General features: G+C 44.0%; 1 protein-coding gene across 1 annotated transcript in view; it reads left to right on the top strand.

Annotated features, from left to right (window-relative positions):
- The window catches only part of LOC147702002 (cytochrome P450 2B2-like), a 369,916-nt gene that overhangs the window by 305,744 nt on the left and 40,961 nt on the right, over positions 1 to 23,211 (top strand). Inside the window, exon 6 of the mRNA XM_086930617.1 lies at positions 17,459 to 17,600. Within this exon, the coding sequence (XP_086786743.1) occupies positions 17,459 to 17,600 (142 nt within the window). The remainder of the gene's footprint in view (positions 1 to 17,458; positions 17,601 to 23,211) is intronic.

Genomic DNA, 23,211 nt, shown 5'->3' with positions numbered 1-23,211 from the left:
CAGCTCCTTATATATTCTGTCAACAATATATGATATCTAAAAAAAGAGATGTTTTACTCAATACGTGATACTACCATCAAAGACAGAGCAGAAACATGTTACTATCTACAAAAACATATTTAATGAGCAGGTGGCAGGGTCTTCTCCTAAGGGAAACACAAAATGTCCTTGAGGAGAAGATATCATCCATGACTGCAATACTGAGCACATTATTCTCCCAAAATCCCACTCCCAGTTGCCAGTACTTGAAATGAGATAAGGCTTTGTAGAAATATGGAAATTAAATGGCTTCTGGGCCTTGAACCATGAAAATTAGCATGAATATTTGAGGCAACAGATACGTCAGATCAATAACATATTCCCTGTATATTTGATTGTGAAATGTAATGCTGCGCATTTCATCAGATACATATAAAGTAATAACAGTAAAGTACATGGAAATATATGATATGTTTACACAAGGGAAAAACACAGAAAAGGGTAAAGGATAATGAGAAAGGCAGAAAGTATGTGACAAAAGGGCGAAAGTAGGGATGAAAATGAACCTGTAAGAGTGAGATAAATAGGCAGGCATTACCTAGTGGCAGATTAAAGAGGAATCAGATGGAATCAAGACTATGGAGCCTTGGCATTCTTCTGCACTTTAACCATGGAACAAAAATGTGGGCCTTGGCACTTATTCTCTTACATAACCAATAGGCTTGGAATGGAAAACAGAATATAGAGATTGTAGAAAGTAGTGTTGTTTAGAGACATATATAGAATGATCGAGAGATTGAAGAAACTCAATGCAGTGGCGTAGCCAGCCACCTGGCGGTATTTGCCTTTGCCGACCGCGGTATCCGTAATAGCGGGGGGATGCTGGCTGCCCCCAAAACTCATGCCGCACAGGGAGACCGCCCCACCTTGCTACCCCACGCCAATGACTCAATACATGACCTAAGTGTGCCGTTACAGCAGGAAACATGAAAATGTGATTGACAGGTGGCTGATGCTTCAAAACAAAAATTGTCAAATCTAATAAGTCTCTTTTTTTGGCGTTGCCAATGCAAACCTGTTCGCTGTGCCAGTGCTTTTTTCCAATGCTGCTCAGCATTGTAGATTTATTTTTTTATTGTTGATCCTGGACAACATCTGCAACAAAAAAATAAGGACCTGTGGTGCTACATACGTTTGCATGCATCATCACGCATGTGCATGTTATGGTTCTACAGTGGTCCAAGTGTCAGCCCAAATGTATGAGCATACATAATGATGCAGCTGCCATTTTGTATTTTGTTTGAATTTACCCTTCCAAAATAGCAGCTACCCAACTTAAATTGATAAATGAAAAACATAAATTAAAACAACGCACGCCAAATGCCTTTTTGCCAGGCCCGCCAAAATAATAGTAATAAAAAAGTATTTTTTTTAAATTGAAGAATGTGCCAGGGAAGGTAGAGAGTTAATGTAAGCGGCATCAACAAATGGGAGCAGTGGGAGAGGGAGCAATAAAGAAATAGGGTAGAAAGAGGATTTAAAATAAAAGAAAGAGGAAACATAGCCAGACGGGGAGATATGGTGGAAGCAATTGATGAGTTTGTGGCCTTTGGGGTAGCAACAACCAGGTATCTAATAATTTGGTGCTCACTTGCAAAAGATTGTTTCCACCAGTAATTCTGACAGCTTTCTTCCACCGAAAAAAGCTACTAAAGACAGCTCTGTTAATTACCAAACGAAGCATGGTACTAAGGTATATCTTGGATGGTATTTGAAAGGCAATCTCCTCTCCGCAGTAACAAGCAAGTGTATATTCTGGGTCTTAATCATTTCTAGCATTCATGCTTTTTGAGTCAGTACCATCTCCTTGCTGGATTTAAGTCCTAAGTCCTCTCAAGTTTGGGCCATTTGCTGACCACTGGTTTGGCGACCTTCACAAAAAAGACAATGTCACACATGGAATAGATCCATTTCTCCAAGTCACCTGCAATCAATCTAAAGTAAATAATCAAATAAAATTGGCAAAGGCCATTGTTTCCAAACATTTCAATAACCTAAACATAGGCACAAAGTTCCTCTAAGTGGAGAGAGAAGGAACGGAGAGATACTGAAGAGGGTGTGGTTTATGACTAGGCCTACTATGTAGAAGAAGGGGGATTCCCTTAGTTGGAACTAGGGTTCTCACACACCTAGCAAGCTAGGTGTCATGCTTCAGCATATGAGCCTGCCCCTCGTCAGGTCGGCGCTGCAATACCTGACAGGCACCCAGTGCGGGGCTCTTTGGCGGGGATCTTTTGTTCCTGCCGATGGGTGCAGTGGGGGTAAGAAGCCTAGTGTGTAGATGTGTGGGGGAAGGAGGTGAGTTAAACCAGGTCAGTCAGTCCTAACAATAATTTATTCAGAAGGTAGACTGCCTGAATAAAAATGTGCAGAGAGCGGCAGTGAGCTACAGGCAATGTATCCAGCTATCTGAAACCTACTCTCAGTAGATCAACATGTTTCGTGCCATGTGTGTCAGAAGGATCGAGGCACTTCTTCAGGATCAACAATGAATGCTATCTACACAACGTAGTAAAGTGTAACTTACATACCACGTGTCCAGGTTGATAATCTAACTGTTGTCTAATGAATACTTGCAACAGTGTCCGGCGGTCATGATAGAAAACCAATTAGGGTCCAGCGTTCCTGTACGCTAATGCTACCACCTGAAGCAATAAACGGAAATCAGCCACATTATTTAATCCAATAGTTCTAGGCCCTAAAGCAGAGTACCCGATAAAAAAAGTAGGTTAATACACAAAAAAAAGGCGAAGCCTGAATGAAAGAGAAAAAAATATGATCCAAATAAATCTGTTGCTGTGTGTCAAATCAAAAGATGCCAGCAGCATTGCAGAAAAAGAAATACGCTGTTTTGGGGAGGAGTAGGGGTACATTGCTCCTTAGGGAGATATTCAGTTTCTATTCAGTAGTTACAATGTTCCAAGCAGGTGATGTTTCCCCAAAGGAGATACAATATGTTCCATCATCCCGCGCCCTCGGAGTCTGCGTGTGCTCTCTGAGCCTTCCTCTCTGGGAAGGGCCTGGGGCTGCGCGCCATGGCGTGTGCAGCAGCCCCACGCGTAAAGCTGCACGGGTTGGGAGCAGTGGAGAGCAAGTATTGACAAAGCCAATAGGTCTTGACTTTGGAACCTATTGGTTTGGACATGCTGTACAGCATGGCAAAATGTTGTGCAGCATGGTTGAAAAGCTTTAAAAAAAAAGTAGCAGTGACACAGCAATATTATTTTGTAGAAGTAGCGCAATAACAGAACAGAGTTTAATGTTTGGGGAGGAGGGGGTGTCGGGGAGAGGGCGCTACCTGGATCTCCACAAAAAGAAATAATGATATATTTAAAAAGGAAGGGGAAAACCATAGGCAGCAACGGGGGAATGGAAGAGTAGGAGGGGAGTGCGGGAGAGGGAAAGAAGGATATGAGGCAGAAGCACATGAGTAAGAAAGCAACATTGTAGGAGACGTACACAATGGACGAGTGTAACAAGGAGAGGGCTGGTTAGAAGCTCATGGGTGAAAGAGAGAAACATGGAGCACAACAAGGGGGGAGAGGCGTAACAAGGGGGGAGAGGCGTATATGAGAAAGACCGCTGGAAAACACTGGTATGATCATGGAGTACTTAAACCATCTCCTCCCCCCCCCCCCCCACCCCCAAATGTGGTTCTGAAAAGTACGCCACGGAAGGACACAAGTAAAGAGGTTATGTTCCAGGGGGGTACAAGCACAGAAGATGAAGGCAGGCCCAAAAAAGGCAACAAATAAAAAACAAGCTAATAAAGAGTGATGGTAAAGTCAAAGAAAGGTATGCAATGGGCTAGCTCTAAGCCCACCTTAAATTTAAAACAGGTCTTTAGATACCGAACAGCGCGTGGTGTCTGGTAGGCTCGAACTACAAAATGCACTATTGCGTGTCAAACGGCAGTACAAAGGCTGATAGAGTCTAGAGTGAGCAGCTCAAAGAAGGGGATGGTTAAGCGCACGGCGGACAGTGCAACACAGAGCATGGGGAAGCCACAGAAGGGAGAGATCTGGAAAACACATTCATTATCATTGAGTGTTGGAAAAAAAGGAAACAAGATATTCCCTACAAGTGGGCAGTAGAAGAATACAGCCAAGTACATGGGATGTAAAGAGACAATGATTCTGGTGAGGGCTGATCACAAAATGGGATTATTAATCCATCTTCTAAGCAAGCAAAATGAGTGACAATAAAGCCAACCAATGGATTGGTGATAATGTTAAGGAAAGACCCATTGTGTGGTCTCAATAGTCCTTGGTTTTCTCCAGGTCACATTCCTAAGGACGAAACATTTATAACTATTTCAGACATAATCCCAGTTTGTACTTTTGACTCATTAGGGTTACCACATCTTCTCTTTACACTACTATTTTCTGTCATGCAGCATTTTTCTTTGCAGGCCATATAGATAGGCGTCAAGCGCAGACATTTTGTTGCATTGACTGGTGATAGATGGAACGATATCCTGCTTCACTACTGCCACAGGATTCCTGCAATCAGAAGACCGCTCATCAACATCATTGCCTTCAGTACCCTGTATGCATATGGACTGTTAAACCCACACATAGTGACCCCTCCCCCTCTTCTCCCAACCTTAAGGTTAATTCTGTCAAAAACCTTTATTCATTTCATTATCTTGCACTTCCTCAATGACAGTCCCTAACATGGACACACTGCCACACACTACCACTTTTATATATCGCCCCACCACAAAACAATGAGACCAGGGCTCAAAAACAGTAAACATGCCTTTCCTTGTTGGACAAACTGCTCAAACAAACAGCATGCATTGTACAGGCTGCTGTTCCCAAAGGTGGCAAATCAGACTTCCAGCTCTAAGCATGCAAGTACTCTCTTAACTATGTACAATACGTGTGAAGCCCCTGCCGTTCAGGAAGACCTATCACAAAAAACAATTCCCAAGCTAGGCACAGTGGGTGAAAGAATGCCAGTGTGTGAGATGGAGTGGCATTTTTACCCCGGGCCTACCATTAAAACTTTTTTTGCATCATGTCCAGTCACATTTCTTCAGTCCATCACTATCCATTCAACACCCATTTGTTCTCTGAACTCGTTCCAACCTTGTCATACTCTAGATGATGACTTTATTCCACCACCTCCCAGAAGTGTTTACTTTTGAGCCTTCTATTGAACTGTTTCTGTTCTGTATTTCTCTACCCCCCCCCCCTCCATGTTCTGCAGGTATTACTGAGTGGGGAACCACCCCTTTCAAAATGGGCATTTCCCCGCATGCACATTCAGAAAAAGTCCCACATTAGTGTTTTGTATCTCTTAAGGCCAGTGCCAGCATGCTGCACACAGCAGCACATACACACATCATATGCAAGCTGAGGACAGTGCTTAATTTGAGCCAGTGGTTTCAGGTGCTAGTGACAGTTCACCACATGGTGACACTGTCTCCCTAATTTTGAGATGATCACAACAACAGTGTTTAATAAGTCAATATACATTAAGAATGAGCAACACCTGCCACTCAAGGCATTGTAATTGCATTGGGTGGTCTTGTACAGTCAGAATTGTCACACCTTTAGGAGTACAATGGTTAGTAGTTGTGTTGGTTCTGTCATGGGTAGTGCTGGCAGAGGCAATGGATAGTGGACAGGCTGCAGTGGACCCTCGAGAAGGGCCCTGGCGCATATTTTGTATTTTTTTTTTTTACTTCATCAACTCAAGCTTTATTTGACAGTGAATATCATAAAAGCATATCTCAATACAACCATATGTCAAGTTTAAAAATAATAATACAATAAAAGTATATGTTATAAAAATGGATTAAAACCGTAAAAAAAGGTATACTTATTGTTGTTAATAAGAATTAATGCTAAAGGGTATTAAACAGTTTAAAAGTTCCAGCTAGAGTATCAAAAGCCTACATCGTTCGTTTTAAAGCAAGGAGCTTAGTTCTAATTGCCCACATCCATCCAAAAAACTTTCCATTGGGACCACATACAATACAGAGGAATCAGTTCTCAGCATTCACATCTCTACACTCTCCTGGTATGTGCTCATGTTCCTACAAATCGGTCCCAGCCAAGCTTTCGTGGTACAGCATATGCAGGGCAGACAAATAATACATGTGCGTATGTTTCTTCCACATTGATACAATTTGGACAAATATCATTGCCTGCAGAAGAGCATGTGGCTGTAAAAGATTTAAAGTGTAAATAGCCTGCTCTAAGCTGGAAATTCAATTTACCGTCTAAAGGCTTGGTAATTACGACCCAGTAGTCTTCGACATGCGGCCTTGGTTTAATTTATATGAATTTTCATGCCAGTGTGGCTGCATCACTTGTTCTATTGGGTTCTAGCATGTCAGTTCCCACTATCTTTGCTTGATTCAATTTTTTGATGGAAACTCTGTTCTGCTAGGATCGGTCCACAAAACTGGCATGCCCAGACTGGTTAAGGTAGTTCTAATGTCGCGCAACCAACTCATTTTGTGGAAGTGATCAGCTCCATTATGTCTTTAGGATCTTTTGCAAAGATGGACAGTTCTGGTGTGGACCAGATCCTGCACCAGTAAAGGATGGCGCGCAATCTTGCTTGGTCAACTATAGCTTTTCTGCCCAAGTCATAGTGCAAGGGGAGCAAGGGAGAGCTTTGGGGCAAGCCTGTAATCCCTCGTAAGAACCTGTTCTCGGATACATCTAGAGGATACAAATTTTCAAAGCCCAATAACTCGGCACCATGCAAAGCTGAGCTCAGTATTTTAGAGCTGTAGATCTTCAGCACCCAAGATTGAGGCTTGGTCAGTGATGTTTTAAACTCCTTAATCATTACACCGGCCAGTTGTCTGTGCTTTAAAGCCGTGGTGTAAATGTGTGGCCTCCAGCTGAGCCCTTTATGCATGGGGATACCTAAATAGGTGAATGCGTCAACCTGCTCCAATGGATGCCTCTCCATTACCATACCCCCCTTTAAATGACTTGTGCTGGTTGAAAGTCATAAAGTTAGTTTTTGCGGTGTTAACTTTTAAACCACGCAGCGTACAAAATTCTTCAAAATGCTGCAGAGCACGCATTAGCCAACTCAGTGTTTTAGATAATATAAGCGTGTCGTCCCCAAACATTAATATAGGGATTTTTTTACCAGCTAGGACTGTGGCATCTGTGGGAAAGGAGGCTAGAAAACTGACAAGGTCATTGATAAAAAGTGAGAATAGTGTAGAAGCCAGGACGAAGCTTTAGCTTACTCCCATCTTGACTGGGAATCATTCGGTCTTGTTTCCATGAATCCCCAGCGAATTTGGGCAAAGTTATTTCCATAGAGGCAAACTATTAGAAAGAGTAGATCGGGGCAGCCTGAGCTACTGCAGTACCCTCCACAATTTGGGCCGTGAGACTAGGTCGAAGGCAGACTTGAGGTCAGTAAAGGCTGCATAAATACTACCTTTTCCGAGAGTCATCGTCCGCCAGTAAATTAGAATAAAACGAAAAACTTGGTCAATGGTGCTCAAGTGTGCCCAAACACTTCCTGGAGGGGGCTCAAGATGTCATTATCAGCTATCCAGGCTTTATATTTTTTTCTGGAACAAGTCAGCCACGACTTTCTGGATTGAATTTTTAAGGCTCATCGGCCTGTAATTCCAGGGTAAGGATTTGTCTCCCTTTCTGTAAATCGGGATGATCTCCGCCCCTCGCCAGGTGTCCAGGATCAGGGCTCCATGAGCGATAGCATTTGCAAAAAGCATAATGTACTGGCTCCATTTGGCCTTATTCTGGAGGAAGATGTCAGCAGGCACTTTATCGATGACCGGGGATTTCCCGCTGGTGATAGAACTCAGTGCAGCTGTTACATCAACTAGATTAAAAACGGTGACGGCCAGATTAAAATAAGCCTGAAAAGGTTGATAGCCCATGTTGTCTTTGTCTGCATATTGATCTGAGAAAAACTTTACCCACATTGCTGGCTAAACATGATTTTGGGTAGATTGCCCAGAGCCACCCGCACCCCATTTTACAAGGCTCCAAAAGCGTTGCATATTTCTCTCCTTACGTGCTTCTTTAAGGTCCTGCCATCTTTTCTCATCTCAGGCCTTTTTGCTGAGAGAATCACCTTCTTGTAGAGCTTCCTTGTATGTTGTACTTTAGGCTGGTCTCCTAATCTTATTCCCCCCCCCCACCCCCCCACAGTGCTCTGCACACTTTTTTGCACTCATTATTGTACCAATGCAGGTGTAATTGAATTCCCTTGGCCTTGGACCTGTTGGAAATTTGGAAATGTGAGCATATTCTATCGAAAAAGGTATTGTGTAATAATATTATTTCTTTTGATGCACTAGAATCATGGTGAGAAGACAACATCCGAGTTAGAGTGTATTTCAAGTCGGAATTAATGGATGATGAAATGTCAGGTTGTTCGATTACCATTGGCCATTTAAGATGTCGCATATCATTTGTTAGTTCCAATTCACCAGTGGAGGGTAGAGTTGGGACCTGTGGTTGCTCTTGCAAAGCCTTAAGTGCAAGTGTGGTGCAAAGTGGATTATGGTCGCTCTCGGTTCTATTCGTCACAACCATATCTTGTACAGTGTGCCAAATGTTTAGGCTGATAAACATCTAGTCAATCCGGCTTGTGCGGTGACCGCTTTTGAACATGTGGGCCCCTTGCTTATCAGATCTTGTTCCCCATTAACTACCCTTACGCCATGTTCGAGATTTAAGGCCTTCAACTGTAGTGCTGCCTCTGTCAATTTTCTAATCGGAGGTATTTCCAGGCTAGGGATGCCCACTGCTCATCCTCGTCCCCTGCTGGGTCAAAATCACCATTGTCAAAGGGCTGAAAGGTGGTATTAAAGGCGCACCCAACTACTACTGAGGAAGACCATGAGATATTATGTAGGAGATCATCCAGATCAGGGATAGTTTCTGACCTTGTTCCCCCTCTACGCCCTCTAGCATAAATTTTATAAATGTCAATAATGCTTTATAACCCGCACCCCAGGCGGACCGCAAGAATGTCATTGGTTCCCGTCTCGAGCGCTTGTATGGATAGGCCAATGTCCTGCTGAACCCAGATTGTGAGCCCACCCGAGGGGAGACTCCTGTTACCTTTTATGGCTGATTTGTAATAATTTAGGTAACTCAAATGATAATGCAATTCGAATAACCATGTTTCTTGGAAGATACATATGTCACATTCCTCAACAAAGGACTTCCAATCAGGGGACACTCCATTGGACTGCAGACCTACAATATTCCTTGAGACTACCACTAGACTGCATGGTTGGCAGTTGGGAGAAGATAAGAACCCAACCGTAGGAACAGCAGCCTCTGAGGTGCAATCTGTCTTGTTCGACAAGTTGTCCGCCCTAGGATCTTCTACAGGGGATTCTTCAATATGGTACAACTGGGATTGTATTATGGCGTATGCTTGGGCACTGGACTGGGATGCAGGGGGTGAGGTAAACCATCAATCGATCTCATTCAGTGAGGACCCATTATTTTGGGAAGCTGCACATGATGATTGATTTGTGACCAATGGCATTTTTGGGCAGTTATACTTGAAGCGTATTATGGTATTGACCAAGTGTTGTGTGCGTAAGTCAAAGGCCACCAGATTATCCACCAGATCACGATGGGTCAAGGTAAGTGCTAATACATTGTGGGCATCCCCAGGCCCCCCCGACTAGATAAGTCTTTTAGCCCCGATAATGTATTCCCTAATAATTGACCGACATCCTCTCACTCTCCGTATCCAGTGGGTGCATTTGTTGATTAGAGAGCACTCTTCCTCTATTTGTGACATCGCTTGATTTTTTGGGCTGTTGACTAGGTATATTATTTTTCTTATATCTTTGGACTTATGTAAGCATGATGGTGCTTGTGTATGATTAGTTAAGTTGCGTACTGGTCCTGACCAGGTTCTTTCAATATTGCTTAAATTATCTGGTTGCGCTCTGCTAAGTTTAATCCTTTCAGGGAGGTGGGAGCGCACCAGACACGCCCCAACGAAATTACCTTTTTCATGATGGTTCATGTAGTTCATTATTTCTCGCTCAGTTCAATTCAAAGTGTTCATAGCCAGTGCTGTATTATTAATTTCAATTTGTATCCCTAGACACGTGTTTCATGATTCCTCAATCGTCCGTAGGGAAAAAAGCAAAGTTCATAGGTTGAAGGGCATGCTGCCTTATCTCTCAGGACCAGTTCCACTCACAGCATGAAGGTGCAGGCTCCCGAGCTCGTCAGCTCACAGGAATTTGATACTTTCAGGGAGGTGGGAGCGCACCTGACACGCCCCAACAAAATTACCGTTTGCATGATGGTTCATGTAGTTCATTATTTCTCGCTCAGTTCAATTCAAAGTGTTCATAGCCAGTGCTGTATTATTAATTTCAATACGTATCCCTAGACACGTGTTTCAGGATTCCTCAATCGTCAGTAGGGAAAAAGCAAAGTTCATAGGTTGAAGGGCATGCTGCCTTATCTCTCAGGACCTGCTAAGTTTAGATTGGCCTGTCCATGTGCAGTGGCTAGGGTGACTACTAGTGGATGGATCAGGGGTATGGATCTACTCTATGTGATCATTCCTCTGCCTTCCTAGGTTTTGACTGGTGCTATTCTCTTTTGGCTGTTTCGTGCTGTTTCTACCCACTTGGATGTGCTTCTGTGCAGATGTTTGTACCCACAATTGATTTTGAATTCTCTCCTCATCAATGTGAACCTTACATAGGGAAGCTACAAGATTACCTACAGCTATTTCAAGTGTTTTGATTTCCTGGGCAATGGCCGTTATTTGGTGTACTAACAATCTTTGGGTGGGGGTCTCGTTACTGTGGGTTCATGGGCTACTGGGTAGATTGGCGTGTATTTGGCGGCTATTGTACTATAATTCACAGTTATCCCATTGGTTAGTGGAGCATCCACGTATGGGCATGTGTCCGTCAATGGCCTCTTAGGTTGTACTTCAAAATCAATGGGGAAAGGATCACTAGTCCTGCATAACCAAGGTCTGCAGGTAGGTAGATAGGTGTCTCCCAAATAAAAGACCCTCATACACGTGTTTTTAGAAGATCTCATAGCGGTATATGATGTGTCCCCGCTCCTTTTTACACGTGTGTGCGTTATCCTTGGGTCAATTTTTGTATGCACCCTCTGCCAGGAGGTTTTACCTTTGGTTAAAACAGTAGTGATCGTGGATTGTGGGTGGTGAAAAAGTGAAAAAGGGGAGGATATAAAAATACCCAGAACAGCCAGGGATTTAACTTTAATAGGTCTGGATTCGGGCAAGTTTGGAGGGGGTAGTAGAGCTGGGAGGGTCAAGAAGAACCTCAAATTCTGCCAAAAGTTTATAATTGCGATCAAGTACCCCCCACCTGGCGTTAAACCAGATACATTTCGCTTCTTTTTTGGCCTTCTTGACAGGAATTTCCCTTGTGCCACCCTCTGTGGTTTTGCGCTTTCCCCTCCCTGCCGTTGCCAAGCCTATACAAAATCTACAGGTAGGTGAAGGGTCCTCGGTAGCAGCAATGAAAACTACTCAAGTTGATAAGGGCCCACAGTTAACAGTACAAAGTTTGCTGCCAGAAGCACAATACCTTATGTTGCTTGAAACATATATTCAACTAGAATTTTGTGGTAAATGACAGGGGGGTGGCCCAGCCCGGCCTCCTCCGGGCTCTGACGGGCGCAGACCGGCCCGCCCTTGGCCTGGGCTTTGCCACGGGCAAGCCTGCGCGCGTCCTGCGTTGCAGGAGCCTGCGTTGCTTTTTATGGCGCCTCCTGGCGCTGCTGATGACTCCAGCGGCTCCATGCCGTGTTGGGACCTGGTTCCCTTGGTCCTGGTGAAGCGAAGACTGGTTGTAAGGCAAGTGGGCTTCCCAGGTTGCGGGAGCCGTGTTGCTTTTCATGGCGCCTCCTGGCGCTGCTGATGACGCCGGCAGCTCCGTGCCGCATTGGGACCTGGTTCCTGTAGTCCCGGTAGAGGAGACTGGCTGTCAGGCAAGTGGGCTTCCCAGGTTACAAAATTAAGCACTCCAGCAAGAATCATTAGGTTTATTGACTATTCATGACAACAAGACTTGGGGTTTGTATGTGCCTGAGCTCATGCTCCGTTTTAACCTGAGTGTATTGGTAACGCATTAATACCAGTGTGGGCAAAATACCAAGTGGGACTATGCCTCACAAGTGGCCCGTTCAACAGTGCAAGCAGCCTGCCATTTACAACACACAACAGACTGAAGCATTTTAATGTGGTGGTCCACATTGCCGCATTAAAATTTTTAGCATCTTTACCACCTGCGTTCTGTGAGGGTCAAGCTGCAAGAAGGTAGAGTGACCGCGACTTTAAGCAGAGCTGGCTGCATACAGCATTAAGTGCTTGATGCAGTAGGGGACAATGACCAGAGCATGATTGTGAGCTGTCCTGGAGTCGGCCCCCTGAGCCATGGCGTGGTCTGCCCTGCGTCAGTGCATGTGACGTGCGGAGAGAAATGGCTAAATTTAAACCACCGAAGGGGCATGATAAGCTGTAATGCTACTTCATATCTCAGCCTTGCTCTCCCAATGCCAATTAAGGAGAAGAGTGACACTTAAGGACCAATCTGGAATGTCTCGTGTTGTGTTTCGCGCACAGAATCTCAGTGCCTGTAGTTCTTAATGAAGGTTGACCAGACCAAACTCTGACGTCGTAGACTGAATTTGGATAGTATGTGCCCATGTGTGCTGCACATGCTACATACTCCTCCCAGGCTTCACAGCGTCGGAGCGCGCGGAACAATCCCTCTGCCCGAACTCGGCGCATGCTGCTATGAAAAAGATAAAGCACACCATATAATTAAAGACCGGCCAGAACACATTTACTTGTTTTCCATGCTGCTGCAGCAGCGGTGAACCAAATTTGCATTTCCTGGTATTAACTCTCAAAATCTAAGATTTGTCTAACTGTTTAAATGTTCCCATGACATGAAAGGTTCACCTTACCTTATACACTTACTTTTCAATCAAGCTGATTAGTCTTTGTTCAATATGACCTGATTGGCTGAAATGTAAATACATGCCCATTGCGCTGCCGGTGCGTGGCTTTTTTTTACTCAACGATGGCACAGTAGGCTTGCAAATATTTACAAGGTGAAGTAAAGTCACCCTATGTGACTTTTCATGGCCTTGTAAATATGAGAGCATGAAAGGGGTGTTCAATGGGTGTTACAGTGGGTATTCCCACGCAACATCCATGGAACTTGACTAGGATGACCAGAATTGTAAAGCCAAAAACCGGGACATTTCCCAAAAATCAAAGGACTACGATTTTAATTCCACACAGCACACTCAAAGATGAGGCATTGCACAGGGCAGGTGAGGGGCTGGAAAATCAAACGATGCGTCAGTTCCTTACTACCCATTGGAGGTGATGCGTCGGTTCCTTACTGCTACATGGGAGGTGAGGTGTTGGCTCCCTACTGCTAGGCAGGGGATTTAATGCGTCAGCTCCTTACTGCTAGGCTGGGGAGGTGATGCATCGGTTCCTTACTGGCAGGGGAGTTGATGCATTGGTTTCTGAACACGCTGCCTCAGTTCCTTACCGCAGTGGGTTTCCTTTCAACAGCTGTGAAGCTGGTCCCGTGTTGCATCTGAGTCAGTGCGAATGTCATGGACGTTGGCGATGCAGTGCTTGTGAATGAGACAGCGGCGATTCTTCTGACATGCAACGGCAAGCTGGTGCCTGGGGTGAATGCTGTGGTTGATCAGTGGCGTAACACAGACTCCTGTAGTCCCCGCGGTGCGGGGGGCCCATGCTGCAGGGGGCCTCCTACGCACAGCTCTCTGGGCTGACCGCTCTGGATTAATACCAGAGCTGGGGTCCCTCTATGTACATCACAAAGGGGCAAGTTTTGTTACACCACTGTAGTCGATGCATCAAGAGGGAGCCAAACTTCGGGCAGACATCGGTGATGTGTTGATCTTTACAGCAAGGTGTAGATTTGGATGGATGCTGGGAATCGATGCGTGGGTATCTCCTTAAAATCACCAGATTTCACGTCCAAGGTCCCAGGAACTAGATTTGGCACCACTTGGCAAATCAGAACTCTCAGCAGAAGAGCCCAGGCACTGGCAGGTGAAGTCTTTGCTGGCCCTATGACTCGTTAACAGGAGGCAAGTATACTCAAGCCTTGGAGAACTTTGGAAGCAGGCTACAGAAATTCAAGTCCAGTTCTTTCACTCCCAGGACAGAAGCAGAAAGCAGCAGGCCACCACAGCAAAGCAAACAGCAAAGTGGCAACCCCTCCTGGCAGCCTATCCAGCTCTTCCAGGCTGGCAGAATGGCAGTAGTCCAGACGTGTTCTGAGAACATGGTGTTAGAGGTCCAGCACTTATACCCATTTCAGCCTTTGAAGTAGGCAAACTTCAAAGAACAGTCTTTGTAGTGCGTAAAACCCTCCCTTTCCCAGTCTTGTCTCCAGACACACTACAAGGGTGTGGAGACAGCTTCGTAGGAGAACATGTATTGGTGACAACTCCTCCCACTACTCTAGCTCAGGAAGGCCCATCAGCCTGGGAATGGACTATAAGGATATGCAGGGCACAGGTCAACTCCCTTTGTGTGACTGTCTAGAGTGAATGCAGAAACAGCCCAACTGTCAACCTAACCCAGATGTATATTCAGTAGACAGGCAGAGGCACAGAAGGGTTTAAGTGAGAAAATGCCAACTTTCTAAAAGTAGCATTTTCAGACCTGCAATTTAAAAACTAACTTGGTTGAAATATGTATTTTTAAATTGTGAGCCCAGAGACCGCAAACTACAAAAATGGAAGATGGACTTGTAAGATGTTACAAGACAGCTCCAATGCTAACCGATATGAGAGATACAAAAACTCTAGTGAAAAACGAAATTAGCAATATTTCACTACCAGGACATGTAAAACACAACAGTACATGTTCTGCCTTTTAAATACATTGCACCCTACCCACTGGGCTACCCTGGCCTACCTTAGGGGTGCCTTACATTTAATAAAATGGAAGGTTTGGGCCTAGCAAGTGGGTGCACTTACCATGTCGACATGGCAGTTTAAAAAGGCACACACAGACACTGCCTCAGAAGGCCTGAGACACGTTTTCAGGGCTACTCATGTGGAAGGCACAATCAGTGCTGCAGGCCCGCTAGGAGCATTTAATTTATAGGCCCTTGGCACACATATTGCACTGTACTAGGGACGTACTAATAAATCAGATATGCCAATCACATATAAAGCAATCATCAGTATAATTTAGACAGGGAGCACTTGCGCTTTAGTACTGGTCTGCGATGGTAAAGTGCCAAGAGTACTAAAACCAGCAAAAACGAAATGCAGCACACAATCAAAAACGGACTGGGGAAACCAAGTGAAAAGATGCCAGGTCTAACAATTACACTTAATGTTTGAACCAAGTGATCTTTAGCACATCATGAAGGGCCCACAAAGCTTCTGTAACTGGAGGAGTTAGTATTGGCTCTGCCTTAATGCTGAGATTACTCTACCTTGCCTAAATGTGGCTGGTCTCCCTCCATTGGTGTACTATCATGGCTCTAAAAATATCAGTAACCTGTGAACTACCCTTGATCCATACCGGTCAGTGATCTCACAGGTGGACAATGACATTTAAACACCCTTTTCCAGCTACATGTTTTCAGTAGAATCCCTCATCTGCTATAACTGCCTGAAAAGTTTACTCTTGTGCTTGATGTCATGGTCACTGCAATGGACTACTGAAATTATATCAAAGGCCCTGCCAGCTAACTCCCCAAAGAGTCCAAGATAATGTAACCTATCTCATCCTATTTGCAATAGACAGGCCATATCCCCTCCACTCTGAGGTTACTCCACTGTCCAAACAAAAGGTTGAAGTCAAGGTCTTCTGCCTCATATGCAGGGTTATTCAAAGATATGCACCCACCTAAATTGCCGTTCTAATGGTGTTATATGGATAAACAAGACACCTAAACTCACCCACTCAAAACAGAATCGTGCTCTCTGGCAAGAGATAAACATTTTGATGTATCCCACCTTTCTTGATACACTCTGTTAGATTTCCCTAGTCCCCTGAGTTTTTGATATACCATCACTCTGCAAAGAAGGATAAAATGGAGGGGTATCTCACACCCATCCCTATTTACTGCACACATTTGTAGGAGAAATGGTTAGAGGACAACTGAGAAATTGCAATGTGTGTGAGGGTTTTCTTATCCTGGATACTTTCCTAATCAGTAGACACACAATAGATTATAATGGATTGTATTATTACAGTTTTATTATATGTCTTGTAGAATGTAAGGGTCATTATTACCATTATTATGATACAAATACCATCAAAGGAAAACATATTAAGGCAGAACAATATGAAACCCTCAAACATTATGGATAGTAAGCAAAATTCTATTCCCAATTTATTCTTTGATTGGCCATGCTATATAAACTTTTCCCACTCACAACTCATGTGATTGAGCCTGCGGCATATCAGATGGAAACATTCTTAGCATGGCTGCCAGGCATGCAGAGTTGATCCCCATCTCCTCATAAGAGAGACCACTTTATCTAGCTTTGTTCCTGTTCACTAAGGTTGCCCTTCGTCGAAGGCATTGAAACCCTTTGCTAAATGTGGATGTATGGCAACCCTTTGCTGGGTGAACTTGTCAAGTAACCCTTTGCCGGTCTCGGACTCCAAGAGACCGATCTCTAAGCATGGTGGCATGGCCGTACAGAGTTTCAGCAGGAGCATAGGGTGTAAGTTGTTAGTGATTTGTGTAGCAGCGATGACCATTGTTATTATAGTTATGTGCAATGTATGTAAGTGTTTCAAACACCGTACAAACTTAGAAAACTGGACAAAACTCTGATCAAACTGGATTAGTTATGTCAAAGCCTGTGTTATAGCCAGTCTGAAGACGTTTAGAAGACAATTCTATAGTACTACTCCATTACACATTGGGGAATCAAGCTTAAGTTTAAAGAGAGAACTGTAAAATGCTCACAGGTCACCTTATTTAGACATGGGGCAGATATGTAGCCAAACTCTGGGTTTGCCATCCTAAAATGGGAAGGTGAAGAACAGTGGGCAAGTGGGAGGTGAAGAGGTGTAGGCGGTGGTGACCAGTGTTGGTGGTTTATTCACCATAGGTGGGAGTGAACCCCAAAGTATATTAATGTCTTGTTGAACTGGGGATTCTCTGAAATCCACAAGTAATGCCATTCATGCAGTACAGCAGTTGGGTGGGAGTTCTATGGAATCCTATCAATTTTCTCCAGACATAAGGGGGGGGGGTTAATGCCCATAACTAGACCGGCCGGCAACTACCAATAAGAATAAGTTTCACCTTTGAGGAAGCTTTATAACAATTGTTTGTTTGTTTAGCATGTATCTATGGCCCAGTATCCATTTACATCTCTTGATTTGTTTGTTGTTTCACTAGGAAGCCAAATATCCAAATACTCATTTCACTCTGGACAGCCTTGACAACACACTCTTTAACTTATTTATCGCCGGGACGGTGTCTGCTGCTGTTACCATCCACTGGGCACTTAGGCTCATGTTGAAGTACCCGGAAATTCAAGGTAAGAAGTGGACGGGAATGTGGCAGAACTGTAGGTTAAAGCTATATTTTTCAAACAGTGACCAAAATATTGACTGCATGTGTGACAAATAAAACAAGCAAACCATGAATAAATCTGTTTTCTTTTGTAGGTCTGTAGTTAATCAAGACCTTTGATTGTAACAAAAATACATACATTAAATACTGTCATAAAGGGTATTTCATCCAGTTCTCTTCATAATTTAGTCTGCTTTACTGACATTTACATTTTGCTTCCACCCATCACAGTATGGAGCAGTGGGATCATTTCTCTTCAGCCATTAGAAATTTCTCAGTGAGCGACAGTATTCTGCCAAAGCACAATGTCAATAGTGACCAAGAAAGCAGTCTCCTTCAGTGCCAAGCCATTTTATGCTTAAACATAAAAAAATTGGGAAGGTTCTGCAGCTCTTTGTATACTGCTACCTGATTCGTGTCACCACTTGTTATGCACTGCATTCCACGCATGCACTGCTTGCCACCGTCATTTTATGAATGTGATTCTAATGCAGTCAAAGATGGCTGCTCTAGCACACTTAACAACAGATGGTTATTTTCATGGATATGCTTCTAAGCTTTTCAAAAATGGTTGCCATAGAGTGTGCACTCATGCACAGATGGTCATCTTTAAATGGTCTCCCATCTCATTCTGTTTATGTGCATGCAGAAGCCATGTTTGTCAAAAACGTTAATATAGAAACCTTCAAATAAATCTGCCCTTGCATGTGCTCACCAGGACTGCCATATTTGAATGTTTTTATAAAACTTTATTGCAAAAACAATCAAAGGCTGTCGCCTCTGTATGAGCATGCATGTGCACACTACACACACTGTGGGCCTATTTTAAAATACTTATGTATTACATATTTACAAAAAAAATTAAAAAAAGCATTAGCAGTGACAGACCTATCAGCTTTGTTATTGCTTGTCAACAACTAACAGGAACAACTGCTATTATTTTTCTTGTTGCAGCAAGACATTAGGTTCTGGTTGAATAACTAAAAAAGAAAGAGTGAAGGAAGAAGAAATTAGAGCAGACGTGGACAGAGATTAAGTAGAACCTACGGTCACTTAAAATGAGTGACTGGATTTAGTTGGTATCTGAACAAACTTTCAGATCTGTCAAAGACATCTCCACTGACAACCTAATGCTGAACTCATCTCTCGCCCCATCAGCTCCACATCCAATGCCAACATCCTTCTAAAATACTCAACACTTTTATGGAAAGCTTTGTGAATATCCATACCCCAATTAACACGCATCAGTGCAAGCCAAAGCCTTAAGCACCCGGATACTCTAAAGACCTTGCTGATTATAATTGATCCATCCACAAGCAGGAAAGAAATTGAAGTTACTCAACGTAACAGACAGCTCATCAAATCAGCCAAAGCAAAGTACTATACCAACATCATCAGTGAATCCACCAACCGAAGCAGAAAGCTTTTCCAAATTACCAAGCACTGCCTAATCCCTTTGCTGCACCAACTATACTTCATTCCACAGAAAAGTGCAATGCCATCAACCTCTTCTTCAGTTAAACAAAATGTAGAAGATTCAAAAGCACATTGGCAACACCGAACCTGCTGCATCTCTTACGCCACCCCCTTATCCTAGAATCTTGCAAAGGTAAGTCTTAGAACCTTATTCCTCACAGATCTTGCAGACATTCTTGACTTCCTTAGATCCACTTCTTATGAAGATGTCTTACCCTTGCCCTTTATCAAAGTTTACTTGGGATACTCACTCCTACTCACCATTATCAATTTCTCTGTCACTCAAGGCATCTTCCCAGAAGGTCTAAAAAAAGGTCAGATCATCCCACTCCTAAAGAACAAACCTTTACTAGTCCTGATGACCACACAAACTATTGGCCCATCTGTCACCCAACGTTTATCAGCAAAATCATTGAAAACACAGTCTATGTTCAACTCCAAGATCACATAAATCCTTACTAGAATTCTAGCTCCAGATCTCACTGCAGCACTGACACTGCAACCTTATGACTATGCCCTTTTCACCTCAGATAAAGATGACCCGTGCTTTGCGTTATTGCTGTAGCTTTCAGCTTTCTACGACAGTCAACCATCCCACCCATATACACATAAAATGAGATTAAACAACAGTGTCCTCCACTGGTTCTCCTTCTTTTTCAACCAATGCCAGTTTGTTCACATGGGCACCTCCAGGATCCAAAAGATCCCTGTTACGTTTGGAGTACCCTAGGTTTCCATGCTGTCTCCTGTCATCTTAAACCTCTGCATGGATCTGGTTGGTGCTCTGGCTCAATGACATGAACCTTAAGGGCTACGAATCCCGACTGTCACCAAATGCCAAGGCACAAAGAGTCAACTTGGACAACAACCTCACCCTAAAGGAACACATTGCCAAAAAAACAAAGACAGCTTGTACCAGCTCTCTTAGTTAAAGAAAGTGAAGCAATTTTCTGCAGAAAGCGACTTAACTTCTCATCAAGCCCCCAGACTCTCACATCTAGATAATGGTAACACTCTGTTCCATGGACTCCCTAATTGCTTACTGGTACCCCATAAGGGCATCCTAAATGCTGAAGTATGCCTCATCCAGAACGTTAAAAAATATGATCACATCACCATATACTTATGGAACTACAGTGACTCCTGTTGCTGACTCACACCATCTTCAAAACCAGCTGCATTATTTTCAAAGCCATCATGACCAGAATCCCTACATATCTTGCAGACAAGCTCACCATATCTGGTGATTCTCGGCACACCTGCATCCAAGTTACCATCAGACTGCAGACTAAGAAATGTAAACATTAAAAAGATGTCAGCAGGCCATTTCCATCTCTGCACCCAGGATATGGAACAACATCAGAGCAGCTCCAGTACTTCTCCAATTTACAAAAGAGTTGAATACTCACTTCTTTAAAGAACACTATATGACCATGCTTTAACCATCCACAATTCAGCTGTCCAGCTCTGCTGCTTTTTGTTTGGGCTCATATTTTAGAAATACCATAAACTTGAATACAAGCACTTGTCCCCAACACACACTTATTAAAGAGAAGCCCCTTCTTTCGATACGCTTGATGACTGACAAGGCAGTGATTCTCTACCAATCCGCTAGGCTGAAGAAGATATAGTCACCCAAGCTGTCGATCAGTCCCCCCCCACAAATGTTGGTTTTACAAAAATGTTATCCGCAACATGACAATTCTATTCTATTCTATTCTATAGTTTTGGTAGAGCGCAAACAGCTGCCCCAGCAATGAGGCGTCCCGGCGCTAAGAACCAAGACCTCGGCATTCGTACTTCTTATCCAAAACACTAGGAATACTTGTTCTGGGGCATTTCCTGCTTGTTTTCATATTTAGTCAAATTACATTATGCTTCATCCTTGAATTGGATTTTTATTCATTTTGATAAATTAGCCATTCTTCGCACGCACACACACACACACACACACACGCACGCACACACACACACACACACACACACACACACACACACACACACACACACATACACACAGACACATATATATATTCATATATATATATAATCACAACCCTCTTTGCAGAAGAACGGAGCGCACTCACGGGTGACGTTTCACAGCTTACTTTTATTTTCTTTCAACAATTCAATGTTTGCACAGGCATAATTTTGCTAAAAACCAACGCGTTTCGGTCTCTCCGAGACCTTCATCAACAAAGAAAATAAAAGTATGCTGTGAAACATCACCCGTGAGTGCGCTCCATTTTTCTGCAAAGAGGGTTGTGATTATGTAATACCGGTTCGCTCCGCCGTGGAAGTGCACCGCTTGAGGATGCGCCAAGGTTCAAACAAAATTAAGCTACAGTTGGAGGATATATCTATTCTATACTACTATTATAAAGAGCGAACACAAACCTTTTGGCAAGGTAAACCGGGGAACCACAGCGCCAATCCACACACCCAATACATTGTTGTAAACCTCAGGGTGTGCAGATGGACATAGGCTATAGAAAATAAAATAAAAACGTAAATTTAAAAAAATATCTTTAAAAAAAAAGTAGTGCCCTGAAAGTAGCGCCTGCCGCGACACTGACAGCCACGACGTAGCGCTGGCCGCAACGTACGTGATGACGAGGAGGAGGGGCGGTGAAGTGAGAAGCTCAGGGAGGAGCGGCGGCTCAGGTAAGGCTCTGGGACATGGGACGGGAGGGAGCCGGTGCGGGAGGTTGGCCCGGAACAACTGCGGTAAGGCTCAGGGTCTGGGGGCAGCATTTCAGGCTTGCGTGCACCCCCGCCCGCCACAACTTTGTCCGGGACACAAACAATGTCGTGGAGGGTGGGGGACGGGGCGGGAGTGCACGCAAGCCTGAAATGCTGCCCCCAGCTCCCTTCTGCCCCAGGCAATGCTGGGGCGGGCTGCTAGTATATATATATATATATATATATATATATATATATATATGTATATCCACATAAAGTTACCATTCGCTTTGGGGCGCACACAAAACACAAGGTGGAAACTCTTCTTTTGTTTCTGAGAGGTCCGTTTAATTCATGAGAAACCGGCATGCTTTCATCATTGCAAACGCTGGGTCCTACGCGTTTCGAGGCTCCTGCCTCTTGATCACGGACCAAACTGATTTAGGCAACCGCTTCGTTACAAGTTCCGCTTTTGACTGTACTACCTGCCCCCAGGTGGACTGACTCACGTGTTCAGTCTGCAGGCATGCTAGGACTTGTGGTTCAATGTTTGTAACCCTGGTTCGAAGCAGCTGACCGGCAATCCTGTTCTTTTTGATGGTTTTTCACCCTCCAGTGGGTGTGATGAATGTTTCGCCAGCTTCTATATTTGAACTGTCTTGGTTTTTCCGTTTTAGCGAGGCTCTGGTGTCCCGCTACAGTCCTTTGTGTGGAGATATAAATATGCTTGTGGCATATTTTCCGTGTCAGCCAGAAGACATGGACAGGAGCACCGTTCCAGAAGTGGCTGCCGATTTTCCTGGCGTCTGTGCAAGCAGCTTTTCGTGTTTGTCAAGGTATTGACTCATCGGCAGTTCACCTAGAGAGGCCAGTTTAGCTTGGGACGCTGTTACATGGCAGTTCGTGACTTCACGGATGAAATTGGTGAACTTTTGCCAATCCACGACCGGCGGACTGGTGCTCTGCAGGGGGAACGTAATGCAGGGACCCGAGGGGTTTATAATGAAATAATTTCAGCTGAATGAAGGTTGTCCAGCGCTGCAAACGCCGAAAGACACAAAGATTCATCTTTGGTTTCCCCACGTCAAAACCTACCCAGTTAAACAGAATTCTGGGAGTTGGAGTGCAAGACTAATGCAACAACAAGGTGGACGATCACATGACTCAGGGGGGCGTTCACTCCAAGGATTGGGAGCATTGCAGAGTATAAATTATGCTGGGCTGCGTGGACTTTCAGTTGTGCAGCAGGCGTCTGAAGAAGGTTTTTTACCGAAATGCATTACGCCTTACCTGCTTTTTCAAATAAAGAAACCCCATTCGAGAATCCCTGCTTGTGGCTCCTTCCTTCAGTGCAACTGGAGGCTTGTGGCATATTTTCCGTGTCAGCCAGAAGACACGGACAGGAGCACCGTTCCATA

The sequence above is a fragment of the Lissotriton vulgaris genome, chromosome 7 (assembly GCF_964263255.1).
Source record: "Lissotriton vulgaris chromosome 7, aLisVul1.2, whole genome shotgun sequence".
NCBI lineage: Eukaryota > Metazoa > Chordata > Amphibia > Caudata > Salamandridae > Lissotriton > Lissotriton vulgaris.
Note: the sequence above shows the minus strand (reverse complement) of the source record. Positions and strands in the feature narration are given on the sequence as shown.